This window comes from Babylonia areolata, chromosome 23 (genome assembly GCF_041734735.1).
Source record: "Babylonia areolata isolate BAREFJ2019XMU chromosome 23, ASM4173473v1, whole genome shotgun sequence".
In the NCBI taxonomy this organism is placed as follows: Eukaryota; Metazoa; Mollusca; class Gastropoda; order Neogastropoda; family Buccinidae; genus Babylonia; species Babylonia areolata.
The window spans coordinates 29469349-29482594 of NC_134898.1; the positions used below are offsets into that span (position 1 = coordinate 29469349).

General features: G+C 41.3%; 1 protein-coding gene across 1 annotated transcript in view; it reads left to right on the plus strand.

The window, feature by feature from the left end:
* Nucleotides 1-13246, plus strand: part of LOC143298074 (E3 ubiquitin-protein ligase rnf213-alpha-like) — a 168958-nt gene that overhangs the window by 27042 nt on the left and 128670 nt on the right. Inside the window, exons 16-23 of the mRNA XM_076610754.1 lie at nucleotides 16-126; nucleotides 680-842; nucleotides 2524-2820; nucleotides 4985-5583; nucleotides 7257-7416; nucleotides 8462-8679; nucleotides 10424-10564; nucleotides 12600-12791. Coding sequence (XP_076466869.1) covers nucleotides 16-126; nucleotides 680-842; nucleotides 2524-2820; nucleotides 4985-5583; nucleotides 7257-7416; nucleotides 8462-8679; nucleotides 10424-10564; nucleotides 12600-12791 — 1881 coding nt within the window. The remainder of the gene's footprint in view (nucleotides 1-15; nucleotides 127-679; nucleotides 843-2523; nucleotides 2821-4984; nucleotides 5584-7256; nucleotides 7417-8461; nucleotides 8680-10423; nucleotides 10565-12599; nucleotides 12792-13246) is intronic.

Here is a 13246-nt window from a genome sequence, read left to right on the forward strand (position 1 = left end):
CACATCATGTTCCAGCTGTCAGCTGAGCAGAAGCTGGAAGTCTACCTGGAACAGTACAACGTGGCGCCCGCATTTGCCGACATTCTGAACAGGCTGGCGTTTGAGTCGCTGGATGCAGCTTTTCAGGTAAGAAAACATGCTAGACACCTGCATAAGGCTGGCGTTTGAGTCGCTGGATGCAGCTTTTCAGGTAAGAAAAAAGCTAGACATCCGCTTTTGTGTGATGTGTTCTGGCACAGTATTGGAGTGTTGGCCTACAGGTAACGCATCCGCCTAGGATAGAAGAGAATCTGAGCGCACTGGTTTGAATTACTCCTGCAGTTGTCAGTATTTTCTTCCCCTCCACAAGACCTTGAGTGGTGGTCTGGACACTAGTCATTTGGATGAGACGATAAACCGAGATCCTTTTTGCAGCATGCACTTAGCGCATATAAAAGAACCCACGGCAACAAAAAGGTTGTCCCTGGCAAAATTCTGTGGAAAAATCCACTTTGAAAATAAAATTGCAGGCAGGAAAATATCCAATTGAGAATGGATTGTGTTGTCAGTGTAGCGACACTCTCCCTGGGGAGAGCAGCTTGAATTTCACACAGAGAAATCTGTTGTGACAAAAAGAGTAATACAAATACAGTGTGTTGGGGAGCTGAGAAATGCCACGACTCCTGTGTGTTTTTTACAGATGGAGTCCAAATACCTTGCCCGAGATCAGGACAGCAGCCGTCTGATCAGCCTCCTGTCGACGTTCATTGAGCGCAAGTGGACAGAGCAGGTGACAGGGGAGGACAAAGTGCTGAAGTTCGTCATCACCTGGATCCCCATGGTCAACTACTTCACGAGATTTGGTAAGGAAGGTGGGCGCAATAGCTGAGTGGTTAAAGCATTGAACATTCAATCTGAGGGTCCTGGGATCGAATCTCGGTAACAGCACCAGGTGGATAAAGGGTGGAGATTTTTCCGATGTCCCAGGTCAACATATGTGCAGACCTGCTTGTGCCTGAACCCCCTTCATGTGTATCTACGCAAGCAGAAAATCAAACAAGCACATTAAAGATCCTGTAATCCATGTCAGCATCTGATGGGTTATGGAAACAAGAACATACCCAACATGCACACCCCTGAAAACAGAGTATGTCTGCCAGAATGACGGGTTAAAAACGGTCATACACATTAAAGCCCATTCATGTACACATATACCTACAAGTGAACGTGGGAGTTGCAGCCCATGAATGAAGAAGAAGGTAAGGACACCAAAGTTGTTGGGTTTCTTTTTTTTTTTTTTTTTTTTTTGCCGCCCCATCATCTGCACCGTTTCAGTGGCATTACTCCCACGCTGCTCATTCTAATATCCATATCAGAAATACTCACATTCCAGCACACCAAGTTTGGTTCATCACATAATTTTTTTTTGTTTTTTGATAATGAGCAGAAACTAATTTGGCTAGATTGAATGTAGTTTACACATCATCTATTTGCAATAAGTCAATTGTAATTTAAAGAAAATTATTTTTATTCTAAGCAGAGTGATTTCTTGTTCTTCATCTGCCATGTTGTCTGCATGCCAGTTTTTGTGTGGAGTGTTGGACAGGTGTTTGTTATTTTTGTTATGATTTATCCAAGCCAGCAAATCATCAACAAGACAGAGAAAGGTTGAAAGTTTGATTGAACATGACTGTGAAATTTGCCTGGATATTAGAACAATGAAATGTCTATTGATGTGGGCTGCCTTTGGTAGAATTGTTCTCTTTCCAGCATACAGCTTTAGATCTCACAAAAACTTGCTTCTGATGGTGAGCAAAAAATGTAGTCTGGATCAGCTTATGCAGGTTGCACTGCAGTAATTGTGTTGATGCTTAAGCAAGAAATTGTATGATTTTGATAATGAAAATAAAAAAAACAATATTTATTAGTAACACCCTGACATTCCCCCTTTTGTTTTTGAGTGAAGCACTGTCCATTTTTTAAAGTCATTTTCTGGACTTTAGTTACTTGGTCACCTGCACCATTGTGCAATTCATTCATGCTATCTGCTTGAGTCAGACTGGGAATGCAAGGAAATATTGGAAAGAAGCGTATACCCAGTCTGCTTACTGGATGGATGGGATTGGTTGACGATGGAATCATGGATTTGTGCGCACTCTTGCAGTGAGTTCAACAAGCCAGAAATGGTATGTTTTTCTTTGTGTAATCTGGTTTCTGGTATGAATCAGAAAAGTAGAAATTTCAAAAAACTTAGCCGCAAATGTAGGACAGGTCAGGAAAAAATCAAGATGGCTGCTGGAAAAGACAAAGCTGCTGCCACTGATGCAAGGGAGGTAACTTACCAAGGGAGGCTATTTACAGCAGCTTCTTTTGGTTTCTCTGCATAGTAGACTAGTAGTTTGGACAGGACAGGAATCCAGACCCCTGTTGGTGTCGGCACTAGTGGGTCATGGTAAGTATGTTAGTTAAAGGTAATTTTAGGAAAACAAAATTTCCTTCTAGTATGAATCAGTGAATTATTTTTGTTTATTTATTTTTTCATAGGGAAGAAGAAAAGTTCAGAACAGCTGTCTGAGCGTGCTGCTCAGCACATCCGCCATGCCCTGCTGTGCGTTCAGAGCATGCTGGACGTCCTTGGAGATGGCAGCGTTCTGATCAAAGACCTTCAGCTCATGCAGTCGAACCGCGAACGGTTCCTGGCAGTGGCCGCTGCGGCGGATCACCGGGCAGAGGAAGTGACTGCTCTGCTGGAGCTGCGAGACCATGAGATGAACGCCTTTGTGGAGACCACCACTCGTCTGGACAGACTTCTGGAGCACTGCCAGAACGTGTTTGTGACAGGTCTGGATCGGGAAGGATCGTGTGCGTGTGCGGCTTTGATTTGCGGAGTGTTTGTTCTTGTTGTGCTTGTTGCTGCTTTGGTTACCTGTACAGTGTTGTGTTGATGATAAATGTTGTCAGTATGTCTTAGTTACAGGTTTGGGATGGGAAGGATTTGTGTGTGTGGCTTTGATTTGTGGAGTGTTTGTTCTTGTTGTGCTTGTTGTTGCTTTGGTTACCTGTACAGTGTTGTGTTGATGATAAATATTGTCAGAATGTCTTAGTTACAGGTTTGGGATGGGAAGGACTTGTGTGTGTGGCTTTGATTTGTGGAGTGTTTGTTCTTGTTATGCTTGTTGTTGCTTTGGTTACCTGTACAGTGTTGTGTTGATGATAAATATTGTCAGAATGTCTTAGTTACAGGTTTGGGATGGGAAGGACTTGTGTGTGTGGCTTTGATTTGTGGAGTGTTTGTTCTTGTTGTGCAGAGATGCCAACTGTTACTATTTCACTGTATTTTGTTACGCTCAATCGCATTTTGTTTCGACGTTACGCCAGTGTCAAAATTGTTTATTTTCTACTACATAATTTGGCCACATGCTTTCCTGCCATAACATTACCCAGATGCTCTAGACCCATTGATCACGAGGCCAGGGCAGTCACTACTTAATCTTGGTCTCACGTGATGATGCTCAGCTAATTGATTGCATGCATGTTTACGTTGTTTGTTTGCCTTGTAGATGAAATGTTGGTTTGCTGATGTGGTTCAGAGTCCAAGTGTTCCTACCAAATTCAAAATGTTCCAACTGAATTTCCTGATTGTTCCTGTAAACACTTGACAGGGGTTGGCATCTCTGGTTGTGCTTTGATTACCTGTATGGTGTTGTGTTGATGGTAAATACTGAAACTTCAACTGAAGGTGTGAACAGATAAGACCATGTGTGGTCACATTATCTACGTCCTTTTAGTATTGTAAATTTTGGATGTGATCTGTCCATTGACTGCTACTGTAGATTTAATATTCTTTAATATAAAAGTTGTTATTCATTGACATATATCTTTACTAAAGCCAGCATGCACTCAGCGCACGTAAAAGAAACCGTGGCAACAAAAGGGTTGTTCCTGGCAAAATTCTGTAGAAAAATCCACTTTGATAGGAAAAACAAATTAAACTGCACGCAGGAAAAAATACAAAAAAATGGGTGGCGACACGTTCTCCCTGGGGAGAGCAGCCCGAATTTCAAACAGAGAAATCTTTTGTGGTAAAAACAAATACAAATACAAATGTTTAGGAAATGATTAACTGCCACTCCAGAGAGTTGAAATCTTTTTCAAAATTTGTACATATCAGCATACCTTGGAGTTTTTATTTTATTTAGTAGATGATTTATGAGATTGTAAAGCAGTTTAATCTTGTCTCCGATGTATCTATTTGTTTGAAACCCAGTTTGATCTTCACTAATAAGGTTTGGAAGAGCATTTCTGGTATTTATAGATAACGTTTAGTGAGTATATTGGTCTGTAGTTCTTTATGAATTCTTTTGTTTCTTTTCTCATTTGTGTATATTCATGATCTTTTCCTATTTTTGTTTGATAATTCTCCTCTGAAAGATTCATTTAGGGATCTGACTAGAAATATACCCAGCTGTCTAAAAAAAAAACCCAAAAAAAACAACAACAACCCCCCCCAAAAAAACAACAACATTGAAGAACTCAAAAGTTAACCCATCAGTGCCAAGGCCTGTTCCATTTGCATATTTCTTTTAGCACAGATTACTTCTTGATTTCTTGAAGAGTTATTTCACCTTTAGCGATAGTTTTTCATCTTCAGATGAATTAGATATATCTGAAATTAAATAATTAATTTCACAATTCTGCTTTGTTTCATGATGTCAGTTTTCATATGATTCTTTTACATGATTATTCTTTCACCTTATTCTTATATTGTTTTATCATCTACAATCAGTTTTGATTTAGGTTTAGAAATATGATTTCTCTTTATAAGATTGTGAAAATATTTTGTGACTTTCTGTCAGTCTGCTACCCATCTTGCTCTTGATCTCAATAGAACTCCTCACATTTTCTCTTCTCTTGACACAGAATCAAGCTTATTGCTGTGTCTTGTTATTTGGGATGTTTTAAAAGGATAACTTTAATCATTGCAGGGCATCTAATTATGTTACAGCGGATCTGCCAGCAGTGCTGAAGAAAATTGAAGAGGTACAAGACCAGGCTTCCAACCTGCCTCTGTCGGAGGTCTGCTCTGTTGCTCTGCCAGACAACGTCAAGGACCTGAGGGCCTACAACCCCAAAACCAACCCCTGGAAGCTTCCGGAAAACATCCTTTCCATTCTGCCTGTGTTTGAAAAAAGGATCTCTTCCTACATCTTCAGGAAGATGTTCTTCGAGTTTGTCAGAAAAACGGACCTGTCTTCTGTGGACTTCTGGCGAGCGTTCCATGTGGTGTGGAGTGACGTGAACACCGAGTGGCAGACCTTGTGCCAGAAGATGACTGAAGGAACCATCACTCTGGCTGATACGCAGAGGGTGTTTAGTATGTTCCGCAGAGACAACGGGAGCTACCGGTACGATGAGCTGAGGCAGGAGCTGCACAAACTGAGCACACACAATGATCCTGGCCGCTGGGTGGACGAGAGAATCGAGCAGTTCACCTGCTTCACTGCCATCAAGGACTACGTCAGTGCTGCCTCCGTGCTTCTCAACGTGAGGGCGGCTTTGAACGTGGACGGAGACTTTGAAAACATCCGGAACATCTGCAGACTGGTGAGTACATACTGTGGATGGTTAGTGATCTGAGTGTTGTGGGTGGGTTTTCCCTGGTTGGTTTTGTGTGGCTTGCATTGCATTGGATACATCCTGACCAACTCCCTCTGTCGGAAGTCTGTTCTGTCGTTCTGCCAGACCGCATCAAGGACCTGAGGACTTAAACACCTAAAACCAACCCCTGGAAGCTTCCAGAAAACCTCTCCATTATGCCTGTGTTTGAGAAAAGGATCTTCCCATACATAACCTGGCTTGTGGCTCATCAGTTTGATATACAGACTGACTGGATGCCATTAAAACAAAATATACTTCTAAAGTAACTTGCATTTGTGGTAATGAAATTACCCCTGTGCATATCATATACGAATGTGAACAGTTAAAAAACTGCCAGTTTCATCTGCTTCCATTAGAAACGTTTTATTTGATGATGAACTTGTGTTTGAAATAGTTCAGAGTTTAGTTAGGAGCCCCATTGGCTCTTTGTTGTGATTTTACTGGTTGAATAGTTAGTTCATTTTATTTTGTCTTTATTCTATTTTTTTTATGCCAATTGAGGAGAGAGGAACAGGGAAAGTAGTGATGATTTAAGGCATTGGTGTGGGTGGGGAAGGTCATGGCTTTTTGTCTAAAATCACATTTGTGGATAGACGTTAAACAAAAGAACAAACGATCCTGGCCAGCATTGCCCAACACTTGGTGCAGCAGCAGTACACAGAGGCTCTCACACAGGGGTGCGCACGCTTGTCTACCTCGCATGTACCTGTACCTTTGATTTAACTCCTACGCCACAGCTACATGCCTGCTACAACTCCTCAGGATCAGCACTATATGGGACAGCTGCAGTAAAAAAAAAAGAGGGTGGTTCACCAAAACAGTGAAGATCAATGGAGAATTGTTGATTTAATTGGTTAGACAAAGCTTAGTTCTCATATTTCAAGAATCTGTAAATGGTTCAGTAAAGAATGCCACCTGTATCAAACAAAAACAAATGAAGTTAGGATAGTGTGTTGGTACTTGAATACTTGTACCTTGTCTACAGGGGAAATAATCATGGTACAAGTTAACACATACCTGGAACAGAATGAGTTAAACATAATTTTAGCTTCCCACAATTTCTGTCCAGGTTCTGGATCATTTGATTTTGTCATTCATGTGTGATGGGTTGATATTTGGCATTCTAATTTTGCTGATGGCCTGGCTTCTTGTTTCTAATAATAATAATTAAAAAAAAAAGCAAACAAACAAATTGGTTTATATTGTTGTTTACCCACCCCCCTTACATACACAATTAGTTTGCTTGTATTACATAAAGATCCAAGCAATATGCCAGTGTTTAGGACTGAAAGAATCACTTGTGGAAGGGTTAGGTCCCTTGACAACTGTTTTTTTTACAGCCAGTTGGTATGTGGACATCCTGTATGTCTCTCTAAGGTTATGATCACCTGTAAAGTGGTCAAACTGTTTCACCCCTGCCCCATTTTTAAGGAGAGCAGCGTCTATAGAAAATGAACAACAGCAAGAAGAAAAGAAAGCTACAACTGCTTCATTGATGAGTCAACTTTTGATTGACATTTTGGACTGAGGAAAAAGGTAGAAACCTAAGGTCCTTACCATAGAATGTATGATAGGAAGAAAAGTCTGTAGACATAAAGAAGTGTGTGTCCTATTCACAGAGCCATGACAAAAATCTGCCCATGAACAAAGTGGACCGATCGGTGCTGCGTCTGTGTAAACAACTGGAGCATGTGACGCCCCAGGATGTCAGATGTCTGGAGGAGTTCCTCAACCCACGCTGCGTGGAGTTTGTGGCCTGGCTGAAAGAGAAAATGAAAGGTATTCCGTCAGATGCGTGTGTGTGGCGAGGGATGGGTGGATGGGTAGGTTGGTGGGTTGGTGTGTGTGTGAGATGGGTGGGTGGGGGAGTGGATGGGTGGGTTGGTGTGTGTGTGTGTGTGTGGAGAGAGGGGAGGGGTTGTGACATCAACTGGTTGGAGTTGGAACCACATGACATGGCAGTATCGTCACTTGACCCATCAGTGCTCAACTTGAACTCCACGTTTGTCAGTGTGATTCCAAGGAGTCACAGTTAATGGCTTCTTGGCATTTAAAAGCGTTGAATGAGTGATGGAAACTTGGGTAAATGGATGGATGTGGCTTGTCATGCTTCTCCTAGAATGAAAGTTTGCTGTGTTTCTTTGAATTTTGACCTTTTTCGCTTTTGTTTTTAATGTGTGCATTATTACATCCTGTGCCGGTGTGTATCGCTCAAACACTTTTTCTTTGGTTTTGTTTGGAGTGTACGCCTTCCAGTCCTAAGCACTTTGCATACAGCAAAATATATCTTTTTTTTTTCCCCTTGCACAGAAGGCTATATTTTCTCTACAAGATCGTCTCCATAACAAGTTCACATTGAATGCCACATCAATAAAGCAGAATGACAATTTACAACACCTTTAGCAACAAAGGTAATACATATACTTGTACAATATGGTGACAGTTTGCAAGGGTATTTTTAGTGAACAAACAAATAACTCTGGCAACAAGCAGAATAGAATATAAACAAAGAAAGAAGGGAAGAAAACAAACAGCAAACACACACACTCTCACACACACAACAACAACAAAAAACAAACAAAAAACCCCATGGAATAACACAGATCATAGAACATGACATTTTGATTCTCAGCTCACGGCACACCTGAACAGCCACATCTCATGGATCACAGGGAACATCTGAACCACAACAAACCAATCAAACCAGCTTCTGGCTCTGTATAAGATTAGCTAAATACATGTTCCATCCCTAAATCCAAATGGGGTAGCCATTTAATCAAAAACTCCTGGGCACTCAATGAGATGTGGTGTCATGATTCACCAGACGGAGTGAAGGAGCTGACGGTGTTTGTGGACCTGGCCTACATATCTGCCGGGGAGTTGCCGTGGGCCATCGGACGAGTCAGCTGCTTCCATGCAGCCACCATTGGCTACGCTCCCCTCATCTTCATGGAGAAGGGCGAAGGCTGTCGACACCTGTTGCAGCAGTGTGAACTTGTGTTTAAAAACGTCAAGGCGGATCCCTCTCTTCCAAAGAATCTGGCAAGTGTCCCATTCTTCTTCTTTAAAAAAAAAAAAAAAATTTAAATAATTTTTTTATAGGCGGATAGTAGTTTGCACAGGACAAGAATCGGACTCCCTGTCGGAGTCTGCACTAGTGGTCTATTTTAGGAAAAAAAAAATTTCCTTTTTTATGCTCTCATTAGAATTTTGAGGAAAACACGAAGTTTGGATCTGCACCAAGTTTGGATTTGCACAAGTCATTTCTTGAATGTCGGTGACTAAACAGATGAAACTGGGAAACAGGAAGTTGTTAGTGTTCCTGGGCTGAATTATATTTTGTTTTTCACAAACATTCATCACAAATGATTTATCTCATAAATGAAACAGATCAATATGAATGGATCACTTCTATTGTGCTGGCACTGCACCCAGTTTATGGGTTGAGAAATTGATGTCTGTGTATCTGAATGAAAGTTTGCAGCCTTGTTTTGATGATGTGTCCATGTCTTTCAATGCAGCATCAACTATGCCTCACACTGCAATGTATTCTACGACCTGAGTAAAGCTGCATATAATTCAGTGATGTGACAGAGTCAGTCCATTTCATTCATGGAGAGTCCAGTGTGACTCTGCTGTCATCAGTGAATAAACTCATTTTAGTGTTTGAATGATCTGGATGTCATCAGTCAGAAGTATTTGAAATCATTGGGTTGGCCATGTTTTTCATGTTAGTTTCTTTCTTTTAGTTATTATTACTATTATTATTATTAACTTTTCGAGTGCTGATGAGTAAGCTCATTGTTGAAGGACGGTCAAATCAATAAATCAAAAACACTTTATTAATCCACATGGAAATTAAGTTGTGCAATCACAGGCTTGTTGTAAACACTAGCATAAAATCATCATGCGCAACATAAGAAGAGATTAAAACTTGTCAAATAAGAATTCCCAATAGCTGACGATAGACTAACCCCCCCCCCCCTTCACACACACATACTCATGTTAAGACAATAGGGTATTGCACAACAATATTTACAAATGAAAACATCCAACAAAAAAAGGGTATATTACTAAAATGGACATGCGCGCACGCACGCACGCGCGCGCACACACACACACATGCACACACACACACACACGTTAAAACCATAAGGTGTTGAACAACAATACATTAATAAAAACATCAAGGGAATAAATTGTATATACAAGTAAAATGCACACACACACACACACACACACACACACACTCGCACACACTCGCACACACACATACATATGGGATACACATACTGGGATAAGACAGAGCTGACAGGTCAGGATGTCAGTCACTGTTCTTTACTTGGACTTGTTCCTCTTGGGATTGATTGGATGCCTGTTGTTTATCAGAATCACACTGCTTAGGAATACACAAAAAGTTGAGTGAACTTAACTCTTTCACTGCCAAGTTTCTATGTGTAAAACACTCCCCCAGCACCAAATATTTCAGAAACGATGCCCTCAGTCACAGGCCTCGGTTCATGTCAAGACAACACAATGGACTTGTCCACTTCAAACTGGGTCAGGGGGCAAAGGTTAGGTTGGCGGGAAACTGGTTGCAGCTGTTGAGTTTTGTCGCAATGTGAAAAATGGTCTTATCAACATGACCCTCGATGTCAACTAAAGTCGCCGGTGGTGCTGCCCCTCTGGTCTCGTTTGACCAGGGCTCAGCAGTCAAAGGGTTAAAATGGATTTCTTGTTGTCGTAGTTATTCATCTGTTGACTGAAATCTTTTTTGCACTTACAGACGGACTCCAGCAGGTATCTGGACTGGTTCAAGTCTGTAGAGAAGTCCCTCGGTTCTGTGGAGAAGACATGCCTGTCTCAAGTCGGCAGCATCAACGAGCGAGGAGTGTTCCGCATCGGCAGAGGAAACAAGCAGAGAATGGTCAGAGTGCGCTTGATGTCTGTTGTTTAAATAGTTTGAATTGCGAACGAAATGTGTAGCACGTGTCATTTGTATCATTTTGCTGTTACAAATGATATAAAAAGTTTGTGAATAATCTCCTTCATCTTTGTGGTAAAGATTAGGCAAAGCTGTTAAGTAATGCTCAGCAGAACCCGAGACATTTTTTGATTATAGGTGTTGTTTCACTTAACTCTGAAGGCGACTTGGTTTGGATGATACATTTGATGATTAAATGTCAGCCTGATAGAATGGCCTGCGAGTACATGTTTCCTTGAAGAACAGTGATAATCAGTGCAGTGAAGACATGATAATGATACTGCTACTACTACTAGTAATAATAATGATAATTGAAAATCTGTTGGACTACTATGTCCTCTCAACTGTTCACTATAAAACAAATTGCCACTTTGACTTGGTCAGCTACTGACACTAGACTACAACACCATGTTGCTCAAACACATCGTTTACAACCGCCATCATCAGTTGCTATGTCTCTATGGTTCTCTCCCTTAGTTTACAACTTCCAGAATATACATCCGGTATCAACATTGTAGTCGACAATCGACGATAATTAACAATAATAATAATAGTGATAATAATAGTAGTAATAATAGTAGTAGTAATAATAATAATAATAATGATAATGATAATAATAATGATGATGATGATAATAATAATAATAATGCATGTTTCCATGAAGGAAAGTCTCAATCAGTGCAGTAAAGACATGATGATAATAATAATAACAATAGTATTGATAATAATAATAATGATAATAATAAGAAGAATAACAATAATAATAAAAAGTAATAATAAAAGGTTCAAAGCACATTACATAAGACATCAGAATAAGCACAGTACAGTCAGACATGTTCAAATGATACAAGTTGAAAGATATATAAGAAAAGCAACATAGTCATGGAAGATGGTGATGAAGTTTGTTCAATGTCCGGTCACACATTCTGGTGATTTGTGGACATTTTGTTAGAGTATCGATTTTTACATTTGAGTGATATCGTTCAGGAGAAGAGGGGGAGGGGGATGAATGATGGGTTGGGGGGAAACTGGGTAGACGAAGGGTGGAATTTGAAATGAATATTTAAGCCATGGAAGAGAATTACACATAATACAATAATCAGACCAGATGAAAAGTGTGGAATGATGGCCTAGAGGTAACGCATCTGCCACGGAAGCAAGAGAATCTGAGTGCATTGGTTCGAATCCTGGCACAGTCACCAGTATTTTCTCCCCCTCCACTAGACCTTGAGTTGTGGTCTGGATGCCAGTCATTCAGATGAGATGATAAACCCAAGTCCCATGTGCAGCATCCACTTAGTGCGCGTAAAAGATCCCACGGAAACAAAAGGGTTCTCTGTGGCAAAATTCTGTTGAAAAATCCACTTAGTTCAGAAAACAAAATAAAAACTGCAGGGAGAAAAAAAATACAAAAAAATGGGTGGTGCTGTCAGTGTAGAGATGCACTCTTCCTGGGGAGAGCAGCCTGAATTTCACATAGAGAAATCTATTGTGACAACAACTTCTTCTTCTTCTTCTTCTGCGTTCACTCGTATGCACACGAGTGGGCTTTTATGTGTATGACCGTTTTTACCCCGCCATGTAGGCAGCCATACTCCGTTTTCGGGGGTGTGCATGCTGGGTATGTTCTTGTTTCCATAACCCACCGAACGCTGACATGGATTACAGGGTCTTTAACGTGCGTATTTGATCTTCTGCTTGCATATACACACAAAGGGGGTTCAGGCACTAGCAGGTCTGCACATATGTTGACCTGGGAGATCGTAAAAATCTCCACCCTTTACCCACCAGGCGCCGTCACCGAGATTCGAACCCGGGACCATCAGATTGAAAGTCCAACGCTTTAACTATTCGGCTGTTGCGCCCGTCTATTGTGACAACAACAACCCCCCAAAAAAAGTAAAGAGAGAGTAATAGGGAGTCCAAAACAAGACGCAGTCAAACAACCAGTGAAAACCCACGGCCCATTGCCTTCCAGACTCTTCCCAGTGTGATCCAGCTGAAGGTGTCCGAGGAGGTGGACCCAGCCACCCTGAACAACGAGGACAGACAGCTGGCCACGCCCCCACGCAAGTACACCTACGAAGAACTGCTGGACCTGCAGAGTCGACTCATGCTGGTGGCCGGAGAGGCCGAGAAGGGGAAGGAGAATGTGGATCGATTCATCACCGTCAGTGCTGTCATTGTTACAACTGGCCTTTTTGTTTGTTGTGATGTTGTCAGTCAATGGTGTTGGTGTTGAAAGCACTGTCCTGTTTTTCTGTTGTTTGTTTTCAACAGTCAATGGTGTTTTTGATACTGGCCTGCTTTTCTGTTGTAAATTGTGTTTTGAAATCCAGCCTGTTTTTGTGTTGTGTTTTCAAAAGTCAGTGCTGTCTTTGATACTGATCTGTCTTGTTGTTGTGTTGTGATGTTAACAGTTGTGTTGAATGTACAGTTCTGTCTTTCTGTTATGTGTTTTCAAAAGTCAATACTGTTTTATATATCATCTTTCTCTGGTGTTTTCAACTCATGTGTGCACACACACACACGCACCACACACGCCCACGCCCACATACACCCGCACACCCCCACCACCACCCCCACCCACCCACACACCCCCCACACCCTCCCACACACACACAT